This window comes from Larimichthys crocea, chromosome III, assembly GCF_000972845.2.
Source record: "Larimichthys crocea isolate SSNF chromosome III, L_crocea_2.0, whole genome shotgun sequence".
Taxonomy (NCBI): domain Eukaryota; kingdom Metazoa; phylum Chordata; class Actinopteri; family Sciaenidae; genus Larimichthys; species Larimichthys crocea.
In genome coordinates this window covers 3,287,352-3,304,199 of record NC_040013.1, presented here as the reverse complement: position 1 = coordinate 3,304,199, position 16,848 = coordinate 3,287,352, and the positions used below count along the sequence as shown (strand labels likewise).

Genomic DNA, 16,848 nt, shown 5'->3' with positions numbered 1-16,848 from the left:
TTCTCGCCCCGTCGCACAGAGTCGACGTCACGCATTCATATAGAAACAGTCGCGCGGTGGTGAGGTCACAATAGCGCTCGGCAGCCTCGCCATTTTGCTGCTTCTTTGTGCCACTCGGGACTTTTTGCGCCTTTTCAATCCGGTCCGGAGCCATGCAGGGGAACAGAGGCCCAGCGCAGCAGAACCACGGGCCCAACCGCCCGGGGGAGCAGAAGAAGCCCGGCGGCGGCGGCACCAACACCAACGGCCAGCAGCCGGAGCCGAGCGAGACCAACCCCAACGAGGCCTTGACCCTGGACCTGCAGAGCTTCAGGAAGCCCGGGGAGAAGACCTTCACCCAGCGGAGCAGGCTGTTCGTGGGGAACCTCCCCACCGGGGTCACCGAGGAGGACCTGGAGAAGCTGTTCGCCAAGTACGGCAAGGCCAACGAGATCTTCATCAACAAGGAGAGAGGCTTCGGCTTCATCCGGCTGGAGACCAGGATCATCGCAGAGATCGCCAGAGCCGAGCTGGATGACACCCCCTTCAGAGGCAGGCCCATACGGGTGAGGTTTGCGACCCACGGGGCCGCTTTGACTGTGAAAAACCTGCCAGACTTTGTGTCCAACGAGCTCCTGGAGGAGGCCTTCGCCGTGTTCGGGCAGATAGAGAGAGCCGTGGTCATAGTGGATGACCGGGGGAGGCCCACGGGGAAGGGGATAGTGGAGTACACCTCGAAGCCGGCTGCCAGGAAGGCTTTGGATAAGTGCAGCGATGGAGCCTATCTTCTCACGGCGTTCCCTCGCCCCATCACGGTGGAGCCGATGGAGCAGTGCGATGAAGAAGAGGGGCTGTCAGAGAAGCTCATCAACAAGAACCAGCAATATCACAAAGAGCGCGAGCAGCCGCCCCGGTTCGCCCAGCCCGGCTCCTTCGAGTACGAGTACGCCATGCGCTGGAAGGCCCTGATGGAGATGGAGAAGCAGCAGTACGAGATGGTGGACCGCAACATGAAGGAGGCCCAGGAGAAGCTGGAGGCGGAGATGGAGGCGGCCAGGCACGAGCATCAGGTGATGCTGATGAGGCAGGACCTGCTGAGGCGGCAGGAGGAGCTGCGGAGGATGGAGGAGCTCCACAGCCAGGAGGTGCAGAAGAGGAAACAGGCCGAGCTCCGGCAGGAGGAGGAGCGCCGGAGGAGAGAGGAGGAGATGAGGATGCGCAACGAGGAGATGATGAAGAGGCAGCAGGAGGGCTTCAGAGGCAACTTCCCTGAAAACAGGGAGCAAGACATGAGGATGCACATGGGCAATCACGGCATGCCCATGAACAGAAACTCGCTGGGCAGCAGCGCCGGTTCTGCCGGTACTCCCAGCATGGCGGCCGAGAATGCTCCGATGATGCCTGGAGCGGGAAACAACAACATGCCCGGAGGAGGCCAGGGCGGCTTCCCCAGGGGCCTCCCGGGGCCCGGAGACTATAACAAACAACGCAGATTTTGAATCAAATGTCTGTTTCTCCCCTTTTCATACTCACTGTATTTTAAAGTTCAGGTAGTGAACGTTACTTTTTGAACTTTGACGGCCGATGCATGTTTTGTTTTGTTTTTTTCTTTTTGTACATTTTTATTTGTTCCTTTTTTTTTTTGAGTTCGTATTTTTTTAGTACTAAAATATCCTAACTCTCCAAAATGAGCCATGTCTTTTACTTTTATTTTTCACCTCTTAATGTATTTTTCATAGGGATAGAAGATGTTTTTGTCCTGGATATGTTGACTTTTCTGGAATAAATTCATGATTCCCTAAGATTTCTCTTTTGACATTTTAAGATTTCTAAGTTTTCTTTTCAGAGCAGCCACACGTGTCACCAGCAAACCGAGACACACACACGACTTAGATCAGTCTTTTTAGTTTAGGAGTACGCTTGAATGTCATATTTGTTGTCGCCCGTGCAGTCAAAGTTAATATGAACAGCTGGTAAAATAAACAATATAGTTTAATTGCTGTGGGTATAAACTTTATTTTTCACATTTATGGTAACGATTTTAGACGTCGTGTTGTTGGCTTTTAGAGTCTTCAAGTACCTTGAAAGTGCTTGAATTTTACTGCACATAAAGCACAATTCGCTGCTGTCAGAGGATTGATTTCACGAACACTGTGACACTGACGAACCAGTGACCCCGAAACACAATTCAAAAGCAGCATTTAATGTCACATCAACAGCAAAATCTCGGGCCCATCCCAACACAGCTTATTACTGAACACCTGCTAACGTGAACACTAAACTTAAACTTGCTGAATGTTAATTATTGATTAAATCAGCTGACGTCACCTCCGGTCAGTGAGCAACAGAGAAACACAGGTGTAATTCATATTAATAACGCCTACAATACATCAAGATAGAGGTTTCCAAGTCTGAGACTGTGGAAAAAGACAGACACCTCCTCGTCCTCCCTCAGTTTACTAGTTTAGTTTCATCCAATTTCTGGACACCAATGAGGATCATAATGTTATTTCATCCATAGACAACTTCATGCTACACCAAATACATAAAGGTATGTCCAAAGTGGGAAAAAACCTCTGTATCTGAACATTTAGGCTCTTGTTTTGATAACTAATGTCATGTTATGTCACCTCCCTTCACAGATCCTCCCCTGAAACTGTGCCACTGTTACCCTCTTTATTAATACCAATAAATCATACCTGTGGTTCTCCTTCCATAGCAGCATATGGTGTGTGGGAATGCTCACTTTTTATTGGTGGTTCACTCCCTGGGCAAATCCCTACCCACCCAACCAGATGTCTCGTGACTCAGAAGAAGGAAGAATGAAGCACAGTTCAAACAGTCCGATGCCCACACAGTCTAAAGTGACACTGAGGGTGGTGACACCTGCATACCAACAACTCTGACTAATTTCAGGAGGAAGCTGCTGTGATTCAAAGCATCAGTGATTTCCTTTTCATGTCCAGCTCTGTGAATTGCTTAATATTGAAAAGTTTAAAGGTCAAAGTCCATCGATCTCAGCTGTGCAAAACACAAGTATTAAATGTTTTCAAATGCTGCTGACTTCAGTGCTGCTCCACATCTGTGACGTACATCACGCTCTGCTGTTTGAGTTTCGTGAAGAAACCGCTCGTTTAGATGAAACCCAAATAAAAACAGCATGCGGAGAAAGTCTAGTTTGTGCTGTGTCGGCGGACCGAAACCTTTCAGGGCTTGCATAATAGCCAAACAGTTGCAGTGTGCCAGACTTGTGCAGCAGTAGCAGCTGCTCAGCACAAACCAAACATCTGTACAGAAGTGTCATAATTAAACCAAGAGTCCTAATTAGACAATCAGATCAAATCAGATGATTTGTTGTTTGATAACTGCAGATATTTGAGGAGCCTCATATTATCCTCTCTCTCTTATTTTCAGCGGATAGCCAAGAACTTTCTGAGAAAACTGCCCTTCACCTGTATCGGAGTCCAAAAAGTCGAGATAATCAACTTGTTCCACCGTCAAGTTTGCACAATAAACCATAAATAATGACCGATAAGGACTCTGTCATAAAGAGGGGAAAGTGTGTTTTATCTCGGGGACAGATCGCAAAGGTCTGAGAGACAAAAAGCACGATTCAGAAACTTTTCAACACTTTTTTTCCTACAGCTCCCTGTGTAAGATTTTCTTTTCATATTTCATATAAAACAAAGATTTTTGTGCTTGCACAACAGAAGAGAGCAATGATGAATGAACCTTCTGTATTAAGAATAATAATATTTGAAAGGCTGCATGAGTATATGAATATAATTCAGGTAAGGCTCAATAAATCAGCATTGTATTAGTATAACTTCTATAATATCAGGTCATACGTTTGAATCATTTGCATGTTACCGTGGAAGGAAACCATAACGGCATATTTATGTCCATCCTCTATGCAAATGAACAATGCAAAATTCTAAACAGACACACGCACATGACATTAAATCATTTACATACGCATATGTATTGCAATAAAATTAAAATATATTTTTTACTAACATAAATAAATGGTCTCATACAAACAGTGATATATATTTTAATGTCCCATCTTGCATTTAGGTGAAATATACTGCAGCTAAAGTTGTGTTTAAAATGAAGTATTGCAAAAAATTAAACTGTATTTTAGTACTTGAGTGAGTTCATTATTAATGCATTAAAAGCTCGCAGCATTAACTTCATCTGCTCCCTGTTTGAAACTCTGGGTGGTGCTGCTCTATGTGAACATTTTCTATGTTAAATGTTAAAATAATTCAACAACATGACTTATTATATTAAATCGTTATATATTGTCGAGACTCTCAGAGAAATATTAAATAAATGCTACGATCATTTAAATAACTGTAGGTATCTACAATATATATTGCATGTTATGCATTGATCAGGTGTTCCAGCTATTGTGTCTACCCTGCTGAAATTGCTTGAAATATGACATGAATATAAAATATCATAGCTTATTTTGTTACGTAAAGGTACAGGTGTCAAATTGTTACATAAACATGTTGTTTGTGGATCTGTTGTCCATTCTTGAATATTTAATATCTCATCACATAAAAAAATGTTACACATACAAATGCTTCTTGAATAAATTTGTGGCTTACTGTTTGTTACAAATGGGCAGAGTCCTTTATATATGAGGAAATGATCATCTATGTTTAACCTTGAGAGGTGCAGAGTCTTCTGGCACCCATTCTTTATGAGTACAGTGGTACTCATAAAAAAAAACAAGTGCCATAAGTACAGAAGTACTCATAAAGTAGAAGTGTAGTGTAGGAATAAAATGAACAAATAAGAATAAATTCATTCATCCGCAGAAGAGGAAGTTAAACACCAGAAAAGAAAAACAAAGTTCTGCTCGATCATGCTGCAAAATGACAAGCAGTAGATAAATCGATACTAACACTGATAAATCATGTGATTTTATCTTTTGACTTGAATCCACTGTAGCAGTTTTCCGTGCACTGGAAAAGTTATAAAATTCGACGTGATGTCGTGACTTATCAGCGTACGAAAGAACAAAGACCATCACCCTATCTGCCCCATTTCTTCTTGTCTTTTTTCCTCATCTCTGTTTATCACAGATTCGCCCTGATGAGGTCGGTTACAGGTTTTTATCTCAGCTCCAACCTTGACATGTGATAACAAGATTAACTATGAAGTTGATCTTGGATTATAGGATGTGATTCAGGGAAGTGATAAGTCATGCCTGTCGTGAATTTTCTACAAAACTAACTTAAGGACAGAAATATATCCGGGGCTCTTTGCACCTTATAGATCCGATAGTCTGCACACAACGACACAACTTAGATGACGGTTCAAAGCTCATGTTCTGATCCACTGTAGTGTTGCATGTTTGTGGCATACCCTGCCTTAACGACAATCCTATCTTATCCTGGTCGATCTGCTTCAGGTCAACCAGTGTCTCCGTGTCCATCTGCCTCCAGTAGAAACACTAAAAGAGTGTCAGCAACAATGACTCAGGCGCAAAGTGGGTGCGGTTGTTGTTTTGGATTCTCCCTGTTACTTTGAATCTCCTCAGCAACCCTATCAAAATCTCTCCCATGTTAATTATCAGACAGGGAAAAAGATTGATCGTAGCTGTGATTGGCCAGCCGTCACATCACACCAGATAAGAATGATGTGACATCACAGGTGTAGTGACGTTGGACATGTAATGATGTCTCTCCTTCCCCCAACCCTCCTAACACTGTTAGACAGGCAGACGATAGGAGAGGACACCTGTCGAAGTCTCGCTTTAACTAATGTATCTTCCAACAGGGCAGCAGTGATTATTCTACACTGTACTCGAGGATCCTGACCTGCAGGAATCATGGTCCCTGTCACAGCCCTGATCACTTTTCTGACTTGTCTGGTAAGTTGGTTTAGTTATTTGTCTTTGTAAGGTAATAATAAAACATATACTGTAATATAAAACAATGTTCAGTCAACAGAATAACAACCTCACTTTGCTTTATTCTATCAAAAACTTTATGATTTTTACTGGGATATGATCTGTGACCAGGGTTCAAAAGTAGAAGAATACATTTAATGTAAAATAAATGTAATCATTTACAGGTGAGAGCGTGATAAAAAAAAAAAAAAACTGTTGGTAGAAGTTGGTAAACACAAAAGAACTAAAGTTGAATTTATGTCGTTAATAAAGCACCATAAACGTCAAAGCAAAAATGATTTTGTCAACGGGTTAGAGAAGTGGCAGCAAAGAGACTTAGATAAATGTTAATGAGGAATCATCACAACAACACAACACATATACAATAATATACACATATGACAATAATAATTTGTATAAATGCAGAAAAGAAAGAAGAAGAAATGCACTGGAAAATACATATAATGAATATATAATGAAAACTGTGATAATTAATAGAAAATAAAAACCTGCTTCATATATAATAAGGTAAAAATGAAAATAAAATGTAAATAGACAGACAGAGTTTCATACTTTTTGTAAAAATATAATGGAAAATAACACCCACTTGATAATAATAGTAAGATAAGATAACAAGAGAGGAATGTATGTTATATACATAACACATAATACATCTTTACACTTATATACATAACACATAAAACCCACTGAATCATAAAAAGGAGTAAAAAACAGATGGAAGTGAAAGAGGTGCAGATGTGTGTTACAATGTACATGTTGTTTGTTTGATTTGTTTTGGCATTAAATACCTTCCATACACCTGAAAGTTCTAAAGAGTTAGTAACAATGAATTAAATTAAGTCATTTAAAATAAACTAGTTGTAATTTCTAAAAGATAACAATTAAAAGTAAAGGTTTTGGTCGATGGAATAAGAGTGAAAATAAGTCATAAAGTAAATCAGCCCTGGATGAATGAATGAATGCACTCTGCTGTAAACTTAAATTAATTAAGTAAATCTACACTGTGTTTGGTTAACTCAGTTTAATTTAGTTATAAAACAATGAACGATTTCACCAAACTGCTTTTACAAAAAAGTAGAAGAGAAACCCCGATCATACAAATGAATAAAAGGTTAATTATAGTGAAATAAATAGTAATAGAATCAATAAATAAGTAAAGACACAAGGCTTTAGACGGATTTGAAAAATACCATGGATCGTACGGTCTGATGATCATTAAAAAGTTATAAAGTATACATATATATATCTTTTTAGTTGTCTGTATGAAAAGTGATATACAAATAAATCCTGACTGACTGAGCTTGAACTTGATTTATCTATAACATGCAAAGAGTCAGTGTTGCCGTCTTCTTCTTCGTCTTCGTCTCTTACCTGTGACAAAATGTGGTTTCTCCAGGTGCTGTCGGAGGCCCAACACGAGCCAGGCTACTGCGCTTTCTATGAGGAGTGCGGTATAAACCCATCTGTAGATAGCGCCTTAATCACTCCTATCGTCCCCTGTCTCAACTACAGTGCTGCCCGTCACCTCACAGGACTACACTACTTGAAACTCAAACAGGTCTGTAAATCCTTCTGAGAGAACAGGACCGAGTAAAGCATGGTAGAGAAGATCTGTTCTTAAGAATAAAGAGTCTTCGTGTTTTAGTCTGTCAGTTTTTTCTTGCTGCAGGTGTGTCCCATGTTGGACCGTGGACCGGTCAACACATACGCCTGCTGCTCCATGAAACAGCTGGGATCCCTGCAGGAGAGTCTGGGCCTCTCCAAGGCTGTACTGATCCGGTGCCCTTCCTGCGCTCAGAACTTTGCCCACGTGCACTGCATCAATACCTGCAGCCCCAACCAGAGCCAGACAGTAAAGATCACAAAGGTGATGAATGTTACTAACAAAGACAACGAGACTAACACAGCTGTAATAGGTTACCAGGCATTCCTCACCACCACCTTCGCAGATGCCTCCTTTAAGTCTTGTCAGAACGTTAGGATCCCAGCCACAGGGGGCTTCGCCATCGCCACCATGTGTGGTCGGTACGGCGCCAAGCTCTGCACCCCCCAGTATTGGTATGACTTTCAGGGAGACTCCAGTAACGGCTTGGCTCCACTGGACATCAACTTCAAACTGATGAAAGAGGGAGACACCGAGGGGCTACCACCGGGCGTGATTCCCTACAATGGACAGGCTCTGAAGTGTAACGAGACCACACCGTCCGGAGGAAAGGCCTGCTCCTGCCAGGACTGTGAAGAGGCATGCCCGAGGGTGCCGCCTCCTAAAATGCCCCCCGGCCCCTTCAGACTTCTGGGCACAGACGGCTACCTCGTGATTTCTATCATCTTATTCTGCCTCCTGGTATTTGCCTTCATTTTATACATCTTGGTCGCTTTCTGGGTGAGGTCCAAGAAGAGAAAAGATGAGGAGAAGGGAAAAAGAAAGGGGAAAGGCAAAGACCAGAACAGTAACGATGTGACTCAGCAGATCATTCATCCGTCAGAGGTGACGTGCACCGACAGGAACAGCTTGGCTGCTCAAACTTTCCTAAGCTTGAAGTTTCAGCAATGGGGAACCATCATCGCCTCTTGGCCCCTCACGGTTAGTTTCACCAAAGTATTTTTAACATTTCTAAACAGATTTAAACTGATTTGAAGAACAAGAAAGGTTGTTTCCAGATGGATAAGATGTTCTAATATTTTATCTTCCTTCAAGGTGCTCCTGCTGTCAGCTATAATCGTGGCTATTTTCTCCGTCGGCCTCAAAGACATTAGGCTTTCCACTGACCCAGTTGAGCTGTGGTCTGCTCCCAACAGCCGTGCCCGCCAGGAGAAAGAATTCCACGACACACACTTCGACCCTTTCTTCAGGACGAACCAGCTGATTCTGACAGCGCCGAGCAGAAAAGGCCACATTTACGACTCTCTGCTGTTTGGGCCGCAGAACTTTAGCGGGATTGTATCCAAAGATCTCATCATCGAGCTGCTGACGCTCCAAAAACGAATCCAGGTAACCCGAGCCCAGAATCAGAGCTGACCACTGTAAAAGCTCACCCTATGAACCGACGCACTGATTCCTCTTCTCTGCCATTTTTTTCAGAACATCGAATTCTGGTCAGAAGATCTGAACCGCGTGGCAAGTCTGAAGGACGTGTGCTTCGCACCGCTGAACCCAACCAACTCCTCCCTGACAGACTGTGCAGTCAACAGCTTGCCACAGTACTTCCAGAACAGCCTGGAAAACATTAACGCCAAGGTGAACATGACGTCGCTGGGGGTAACCAAAGAGGTGGACTGGAGGGACCACTTAATCTACTGCCTCAAGTAAGGATTCAATTTCAAATCAGACTGTAGTCCTCATCTGCAATTGCTCAGGAACTTTATGATCTTCCCTTTTCCCCTCAAGCTCTCCCCTGTCCTTCAAGGACATCACTGATTTAGGTATGAGCTGCATGGCTGATTACGGAGCTCCAGTATTCTCCTTTCTGGCTGTGGGAGGTTATAAAAGTAAGTTGCTTTCACCAACGTCTTTTACACATGAAATAAACACACACAAAAAAAAGGTGACTCAACTGAACATGGTTTTCCCAGACGAAGACTACACCAATGCCCAGGCTTTGATAATGACCTTCTCCCTCAACAACTTCCCTCGCAACGACCCCAAGTTCAAAGTGGCCATGCAGTGGGAGACAGAGTTTCTTAAAATCGTCCAAGAATACCAGAACGACCCTGCCTGCAACTTCACCTTCGCATACATGGCAGAGGTAAAGTACGACCTGCTGTCAGAGCTTTTTCAAGGCGCGTGTTGACTTTTCTCCATCACCTTAATCCTCCGACTTTTCTTCTCTCCTGGTCCTCAGAGATCTCTAGAGGACGAGATTAATCGGACGACAGCAGAGGATATCCCCATCTTCATGATCAGCTACGCTGTCATCTTTGTTTACATTGCTGTGGCCCTTGGGGAATACTCTTCATGGAAACGCATACTGGTAAGGCATTCGTGGTCCCCAGGGGATGGACCCCCCTATTGACCTTGGTCATCCCCTGACGTGCTACCACGTTAAATTAAAATGGTAAACATCATACCTTCTGAAGCATGTCAGCATGTTTTGTCAGTGGGCACATGATGTCAGCCTGCTGATGTTGCCATATAACTTTACTGTAAAAACAGAGGTATTGCTGGGACACGGTAAGCTTCCACAAAGATATTAAAATCAATGAAACAGTACTTATCGCATATATGATAAGAAGAAACTGCAGTGGCATGACTGCGTCAGCTGTTTAGCACTTATCTCTACAGTGTACTACGCAGGTTTATTGGCCGTAAGGACTTACATGAGCTAGCAAAAGATATGGGATGCAGGAAAAGGTTCATCTGTACATCTGAATTCTTATCTCTGTGTCCTGTAGGTGGACTCCAAGTTTCTGGTGGGTCTGGGTGGGATCCTGGTGGTCGGCTGTTCCGTCCTGGCCTCCATGGGCTTCTACTCCTGGATCGGCATCCCGTCCTCACTGGTCATCCTGCAGGTCGTGCCTTTCCTGGTGCTTGCTGTTGGAGCTGACAACATCTTCATCTTTGTTCTGGAGTACCAGGTGCGTATATATTTGTGTGCACCTACTTGAGTATTGCTGATTTTGTAAGATGTGATGTTACCTGACTCTCTTATTCCTTGCAGAGAGATGTAAGGAAGCCCGGAGAGAAGAGAGAGGAGCAGATCGGCCGCGTCCTTGGAAACGTGGCTCCCAGCATGCTCCTGTGCAGTCTCTCCGAGTCTGTCTGCTTCTTTTTAGGTAGGAAGGTCAACGTACATTTAGTGAGAAAAGAAAGGAAACCATTACATTTCTGAACAACGTGTTAATCTCTACTTGCGTCTGCTACCCAAAGGGGCCCTGTCCACCATGCCAGCAGTGAAGTCCTTTGCTCTGTACGCTGCCCTGGCAGTGCTCATGGACTTTGTCCTCCAGATGACTGCCTTTGTGGCACTGCTGTCCCTGGATGCCCGGCGCCAGGACAACAACCGCTGTGAATTGTTCTGCTGTGTCAAAGTGTCAACCAGGCGTCCCAACAAGCCCAACGAGGGCTTCCTGCTGCCATTCATGAGGAAGTACTACGCCCCCGTCCTATTGAACCGTTACACCAGGATCATAGTGGTAAAGCTACCCCCAAAATCCAGTGAATGAACATAAACTCATGCTCTAATAAAAAGGGATGTTATAACTGGATATTTCTGCCCTGCGTCCTCTTCAGATGTTGGTGTTCATCTTCATATTCTGCGGATCCTTATTCCTCATGTTTCATGTGACTGTGGGTCTGGATCAGGAGCTGGCTATGCCTAAGGTCAGTAAGCACTGTTATATAAACGTGACTGAACTCCTGCACACATCTCTTTCGGTGTAACCTCACAAAGATCATTGTGCTTTTGGTGCAGGGCTCTTACATGCTGACCTATTTCCAGTACCTGTACAAATACTTCGAAGTCGGGGTCCCCGTTTATTTTGTAACAACACGGGGCTTCGACTTCACCACCCGGGCGGGCATGAATGCAACCTGCTCCAGCGTGGGCTGCGATCAGTTCTCACTAACCCAGAAGATCCAGTATGCCACAAATTACCCTGAACTGTGAGTTTGTTCATTTATATAATCTGAACAGAAGAATATGCGTCGTTGAATAGTTCCTCTGTTCAGTCCAGTGAAGGGCGGCTTTCTGCCTCTGTCCTTCAAATCAGTATTTCTCACTGACAGATCCTTGAACCTGCTGATATCGTAGTAGCAACCTCTTACATACTAGCCATCAGTTAGCAATCAGATGAGTTAATGATAAACTCAGTTACATGAGCAGCACAGAGCAGATAAACGGTGCCTCTAACTGATTATACCAGGCAGGGAGAGCAAACACCCAAAATATCTCCTATGATTACTCTTCAAATGAACAATCACTGCGTTCTGTTCAAACCGCTGTGTTATGGTTATGAGGCAGGTTAGGTAATAAAACTTATTAATACTTATTCCCACTAAACAGATAACCGGTGATAAAAGGACCAGTTGTACAGCAGGTTAGCATTTAAAAGTCCTAATAACAATGACTGATACAACCTGTGAGCCATGTCAGAGAGTCTGCAGTCCATCCAGTGCATTAATCCACTTCCAATATATAATTACATTACCTAGAGATCACTGTGACACAGAGAGATTATAATTAACAACTTCCCGGAGATAAGGAGCTGGGGTATCGGTGGCATTATCAGCTCAGCAGTTCTCAGGAGAGGGGAATTTTTCCAGAATTACAGCTCTATCGTATGAAAGTGAAAGATGTAAAACAGATAAAAGAATGATACTAGGTAAGAAATGCATGGGATTTACAGGAAGGGTTTTTTATTTCCAAGCTCAAAAGGGGCCCGCGACTAATGATTATTTTCATTAGTCTTTAAAATATCTCAAAGATTTTGTCTTTAAGCGACTCCAAAGCGCAAAGACTTTCGGTTTAGTGTGATATGAACAGGAGAAAAACAGGAAATCTACAGATTTAATCCATTTATCAAAATAGTTGGTAATTATTTTCCTGTCAATCATTGAAGTTGCAGAACTGGTTGCTATCTTCAGCTCTATTCTTCTCACCTAACACTTAACGAGTACTGTCTCTGTAGCACATTACAATTAATGTGAGTCGATCCCACACAGTATACTTCTGCACAGAACAACAAATGTGTCTTAATCCACCGCTGAAAATAGTCCCCAACAACAAAAACAACAAAGCCCAGTTGTTTCAGAAAATTACTGAGACTTTTTAAGAAATTCAACTTTATATTTGTGACCTGTTTTTTTAAGGATTTGCATCACAGTCTCCTAACTGACCTCCTTTTTATTTTTTAACCCTCTGATGATCTGTAGATCCTACTTGGCCATTCCCTCCAACTCCTGGGTCGATGATTTCATCGACTGGCTGAACCCTGGATCCAAATGTTGTCGTCTGTACACGTCCGGTCCAAATATTGGACAGTTCTGTCCTGCAACTGAAAGTGAGAATCACCAAGTCTAGTGTGAATTTTCCTTACATGATAAAAACACATTACCCTTCTTTTATTAACACTCTGCTCCCATGTATCAACAGCTAAATACACGTGTTACCGCAGGTGTATGACGCTCTCTCTTGATGGCGTCATCAGGCCCAATGTGGAAACGTTTAACCGGTTCCTTCCTCACTTCCTGAGTAACAGGCCGGACCTGCAGTGCCCAAAAGGGTGTGTATTGTAGCTGGACAAACATCACAACATAAAAACATCATCTCACTCCGTGTTGTCTCTCTCAACAGCGGTCTTGGAGCGTATGACAAAGCTGTGGTGATAGAGAATGGAGAAATTATAGGTAAGTGTTCAGAAATCATCTTAAAGCTGGCAAAGATATTTCTTTTAGTGGTGCAATAACTGAACCTTTTCTGCCTCCAGCCACTCGGTTCATGGCTTACCACACACCTGTAACCAACTCTCAGGAGTTCACAGCTGCACTGGAGAGGGCCAGAGAGCTGGCCGACAACATCACCAAGGGCATGAGGAAAATACCAGGCACCTCGCCGGACTTTGAAGTATTTCCTTACACGTATGTACTTTAACCTCAATCTGCAGCTCTTTTCATATAAAGCTGTCTGTAGTTTCTGACCAGTATTTTTTCTTCCAGGGTGACTAATGTTTTTTACGAGCAGTACCTGACGATCGTGCCCGAGGGGCTCTTCAACATCTCCATGTGTCTGCTGCCGACCTTCGTGGTTTGCTGTCTGCTGCTGGGGTTGGATCTGCGCTCCGGCCTGCTCAACCTAATCACCATAATCATGATCACCGTGGACACCGTTGGTATCATGACGCTGTGGGGCATCGACTACAACGCGGTGGCCCTCATCAACCTGGTCACGGTAAAAGCTCGCCTGGGGATGGGGATTAAAGAAGCACCATGTAAAATATCTTCTGTGGCTCAAGAGGGAAAAAAATGATTATTATCGTGATTTGAGCGTAGACTTTAAATTCTAACAATACAAACTGGAGGAGTTTGAAGGACGTGGGAATTGTAGGAATCTATTTTTTACCAGGGGCCTAGAAATAATGATATTTAAACTTCTGCTGTTTGGATTTGGACCATTTCTTATTAATTTTACGTATAGTTTATAACATTTCAAATCTGAATTCACAAAACTAACCTTAAATTCATCAGGTCAATTAGTCTAACACTCTATATTTAACATTCTCAGATTTTTTTATGTTTTGATACATAAACAATGAGTGGAAATTCATTTCTATGTCATCTTCTACTTCGACTTTATTTATTTATATAGCACCTTTCATACAAAGTTGTAGCCCAACGTGCTTCACAGAACAGAGTAAGAACAGAAATAGACAAAAACTAACAGTTCTTAAAGTAAGAGAGCAGCTGCATGAAAAAACTAGAGATTAGAAGAAAAGTAAAAAGCATAAAACTACAACAACGAAACAAATAAGAAGAAAAATGAAGACCTATAGGGTAAAAAGCAGAATTTAAGAACCTCTAGTCATTTCTTTATTCTACTAACTGACATTCTCTGTGTTGTTTTCAGGCAGTGGGCATCTCTGTAGAGTTTGTGTCCCACATGACGAGATCCTTTGCACTCAGCACGAAGCCCACGCACGTGGAAAGAGCTAAGGAGGCCACGGCCAACATGGGCAGCGCAGTACGTAGCAGAAAACTCACATAATCACTCACATAACCGGGGAGATAAAAAGCCATGTTTAGTTCCACATGGTGGATACAAATAGAGTAACAGCTGATCTGTTTATTCTGTGACCTTTATTTTTAGGTGTTTGCTGGTGTTGCTATGACCAACCTGCCGGGCATCATTGTGCTGGCGTTTGCCAAAGCGCAACTCATCCAGATCTTCTTCTTCCGGTTAAACCTGATCATCACACTTTTGGGGATGGCTCACGGACTCGTGTTCCTCCCTGTGCTGCTCAGCTTCTTTGGTATGTGTCATATATGTGTGCTTGTTTAAGTAAGTAGCTCAGGGGTGGCAGTAGCTCAGTCCATTGGGACTTGGCTTGGGAACCAGAGGGTGGCTGGCTCAAGTCCCACGTGGACCAAAATATGGAAGGTGGACTGGTAGCTGGAGAGGTGCCAGTTCACCTCCTGAGCAAGGCACCGATCCCCCCAACCTGCTCGCTGGGCGCTTCTCAGGGAGGCCGCTCATCACTCCACCATCTCTCTCCAACTGCATGTCTATGAGCCCTTGTACTGCATGCCCTTGTAATGCATGTAACATATAAAAAAAATAGAGTTTAAAAAGAATTTCCCCATTGCAGGATTAATAAAGTATAAAAAATAGAATAATTTTGTTCACATCTTCATATTTCTTGTCTTCTTCAGGTCCTGGTGTGAATAAAGCAGTGCTGCTGCAGATGCAGCAGGACAAAGCAAGGGCTAAGAAGGAGCTGGAGATGAGAAATCAGGCCTATGAGAACATGAGCTACGAAGACAACGAAATGAAACAGAACCCAGAGTCGGCCTCCACGACGGCTCCCAAAGACGACAGCAGAGCGTCAAAAACCCATCAGGAGGGTGCGATTACCCATTTCTGAACACCGGCAACAAAACTGTTGTCAAGCTCTGACGAGTAAAATACCTCTGGGACGAACTGAACAAGGGTGGACACAGAAAAGAGATAAGGAGTCGTGCGCATGGCTCAAATAATTAACTTAACAGTGCACCTCAATTAGAAATAGCCAAGTGGGACTGCAAGATAGCAACACACAGTTGTGCAATATTTCTGAGCAAAGCAAGAACGGACAGCTGCAATGAGAGTCAACCTTCCTGTCTCAGCATGTGGAAAACTACACGTTTGTCTTCACAACACAGGACGGGAACTCGAGGAATATTCTTGAATTAGTTTGTTTTTCTTTTTTTCTTTTTTTAAATGAATGTAATTGTTTTGTATGGGTGAATTATTTATATAATGTTTCACATTGGTACTGTTTAGAGTGATTCAAAAGGACACACTCCAGCATTTCTTATGATAGTTTCTTCAATAGCGGTATGGTGGCATTGCTGTAAAATGTGCAATCAGTGGAAAAAAAAGAAAAATATTAAATGTGTTTAAACATTTAAGTTATTTATGACACAAAAAGAGATTCAGCACCATAAAAACTAATAAAAAAAAGAACTGTGACTGATAGTTTGCATATGCAATGAAATAAATTGTGCAGATTTTAGTGTGTGAATGTTTTTATTTGCATTTTGTTTTAGCCAGGTGGGTGAGTGCAGACACTTCACTACTCACCTTGCAGAATGTTGTTCCGTCTTCTCCGTTTTGTCTGCATGTTCTAGAATAAAATTTGTCATTAAAACTGTCAAAAAATCAAGTAGTATTAAATAATTATATTTACCATTCCTACATGAATTGCAGGGGCAATGCAGCTACATAACATTGATTATTAATTATTCACCATCCTATCAGAGCTTCTTATTCAGTCAAGCCACCAGAAATGGGATGTCACAGGGTTCTATCCTGGGTCCACCGTGGTTTGCTTTGCACATAAATAACCTAATTTCTAATTAATACAACGTCTAGTTTGTTCCTTTCGATCCAATTCTATAAACCCCAAGTTCCAACTATCACCGTGCATGCTCCACCAGTGATATTTAGGAATTTGACTTGACGGAAGATTCATATTCAGCATTTGACTCTAGAATAAAAAATCTAACTGGATTTATAGAATTAAATTTCATGTCTGTCCTTCACTATGGAGAGATTCTGCTTGTTATGCTGCCTCGACACTTCATCAGGTAAACACATTACACTATATCACACATTTTGTCCTTATCGTTGTCCTCTGTGTTAAACAGTTGGTCTCATTTATTTCTAAAACTCTACTGTTACATCTGTGCTCTCATTTTAACGGAGTACCTACATATTCCTTCATGTACTCTCACACACACGTTGGTTAAA

General features: G+C 42.7%; 2 protein-coding genes across 2 annotated transcripts; both read left to right on the top strand.

The window, feature by feature from the left end:
* Positions 1-34: 34 nt before the first annotated feature.
* On the top strand, positions 35-1,950 carry nono (non-POU domain containing, octamer-binding). The gene has a single exon (XM_010745515.3). It carries the CDS (start codon positions 153-155, stop codon positions 1,476-1,478), a length of 1,326 nt encoding a protein of 441 aa, XP_010743817.1. The 5' UTR covers positions 35-152; the 3' UTR covers positions 1,479-1,950.
* A 3,693-nt stretch (positions 1,951-5,643) lies between these two features.
* On the top strand, positions 5,644-16,256 carry npc1l1 (NPC1-like 1). The gene is made up of 21 exons (XM_010745516.3): positions 5,644-5,866; positions 7,302-7,463; positions 7,575-8,489; positions 8,604-8,897; positions 8,988-9,211; positions 9,294-9,394; positions 9,479-9,651; positions 9,748-9,876; positions 10,298-10,480; positions 10,564-10,678; positions 10,773-11,038; positions 11,136-11,225; positions 11,317-11,507; positions 12,777-12,904; positions 12,997-13,126; positions 13,198-13,250; positions 13,331-13,481; positions 13,560-13,791; positions 14,467-14,580; positions 14,707-14,869; positions 15,270-16,256. Exons 1-21 carry the CDS (start codon positions 5,825-5,827, stop codon positions 15,479-15,481), a joined length of 4,068 nt encoding a protein of 1,355 aa, XP_010743818.3. The 5' UTR covers positions 5,644-5,824; the 3' UTR covers positions 15,482-16,256.
* Positions 16,257-16,848: the final 592 nt, after the last annotated feature.

What these genes read in the sequence shown, in the direction of transcription:
- nono (XM_010745515.3), top strand. Translation starts at nt 153, where the DNA reads ATGCAGGGGAACAGAGGCCCAGCGCAGCAGAACCACGGGCCCAACCGC.
- npc1l1 (XM_010745516.3), top strand. Translation starts at nt 5,825, where the DNA reads ATGGTCCCTGTCACAGCCCTGATCACTTTTCTGACTTGTCTG. An exon ending in GGCTGTGGGAGGTTATAAAA is followed by an intron (nt 9,395 to 9,478) that starts GTAAGTTGCTTT and finishes TGGTTTTCCCAG; the next exon opens with ACGAAGACTACACCAATGCC. An exon ending in GTTCTGTCCTGCAACTGAAA is followed by an intron (nt 12,905 to 12,996) that starts GTGAGAATCACC and finishes ATGTATCAACAG; the next exon opens with CTAAATACACGTGTTACCGC.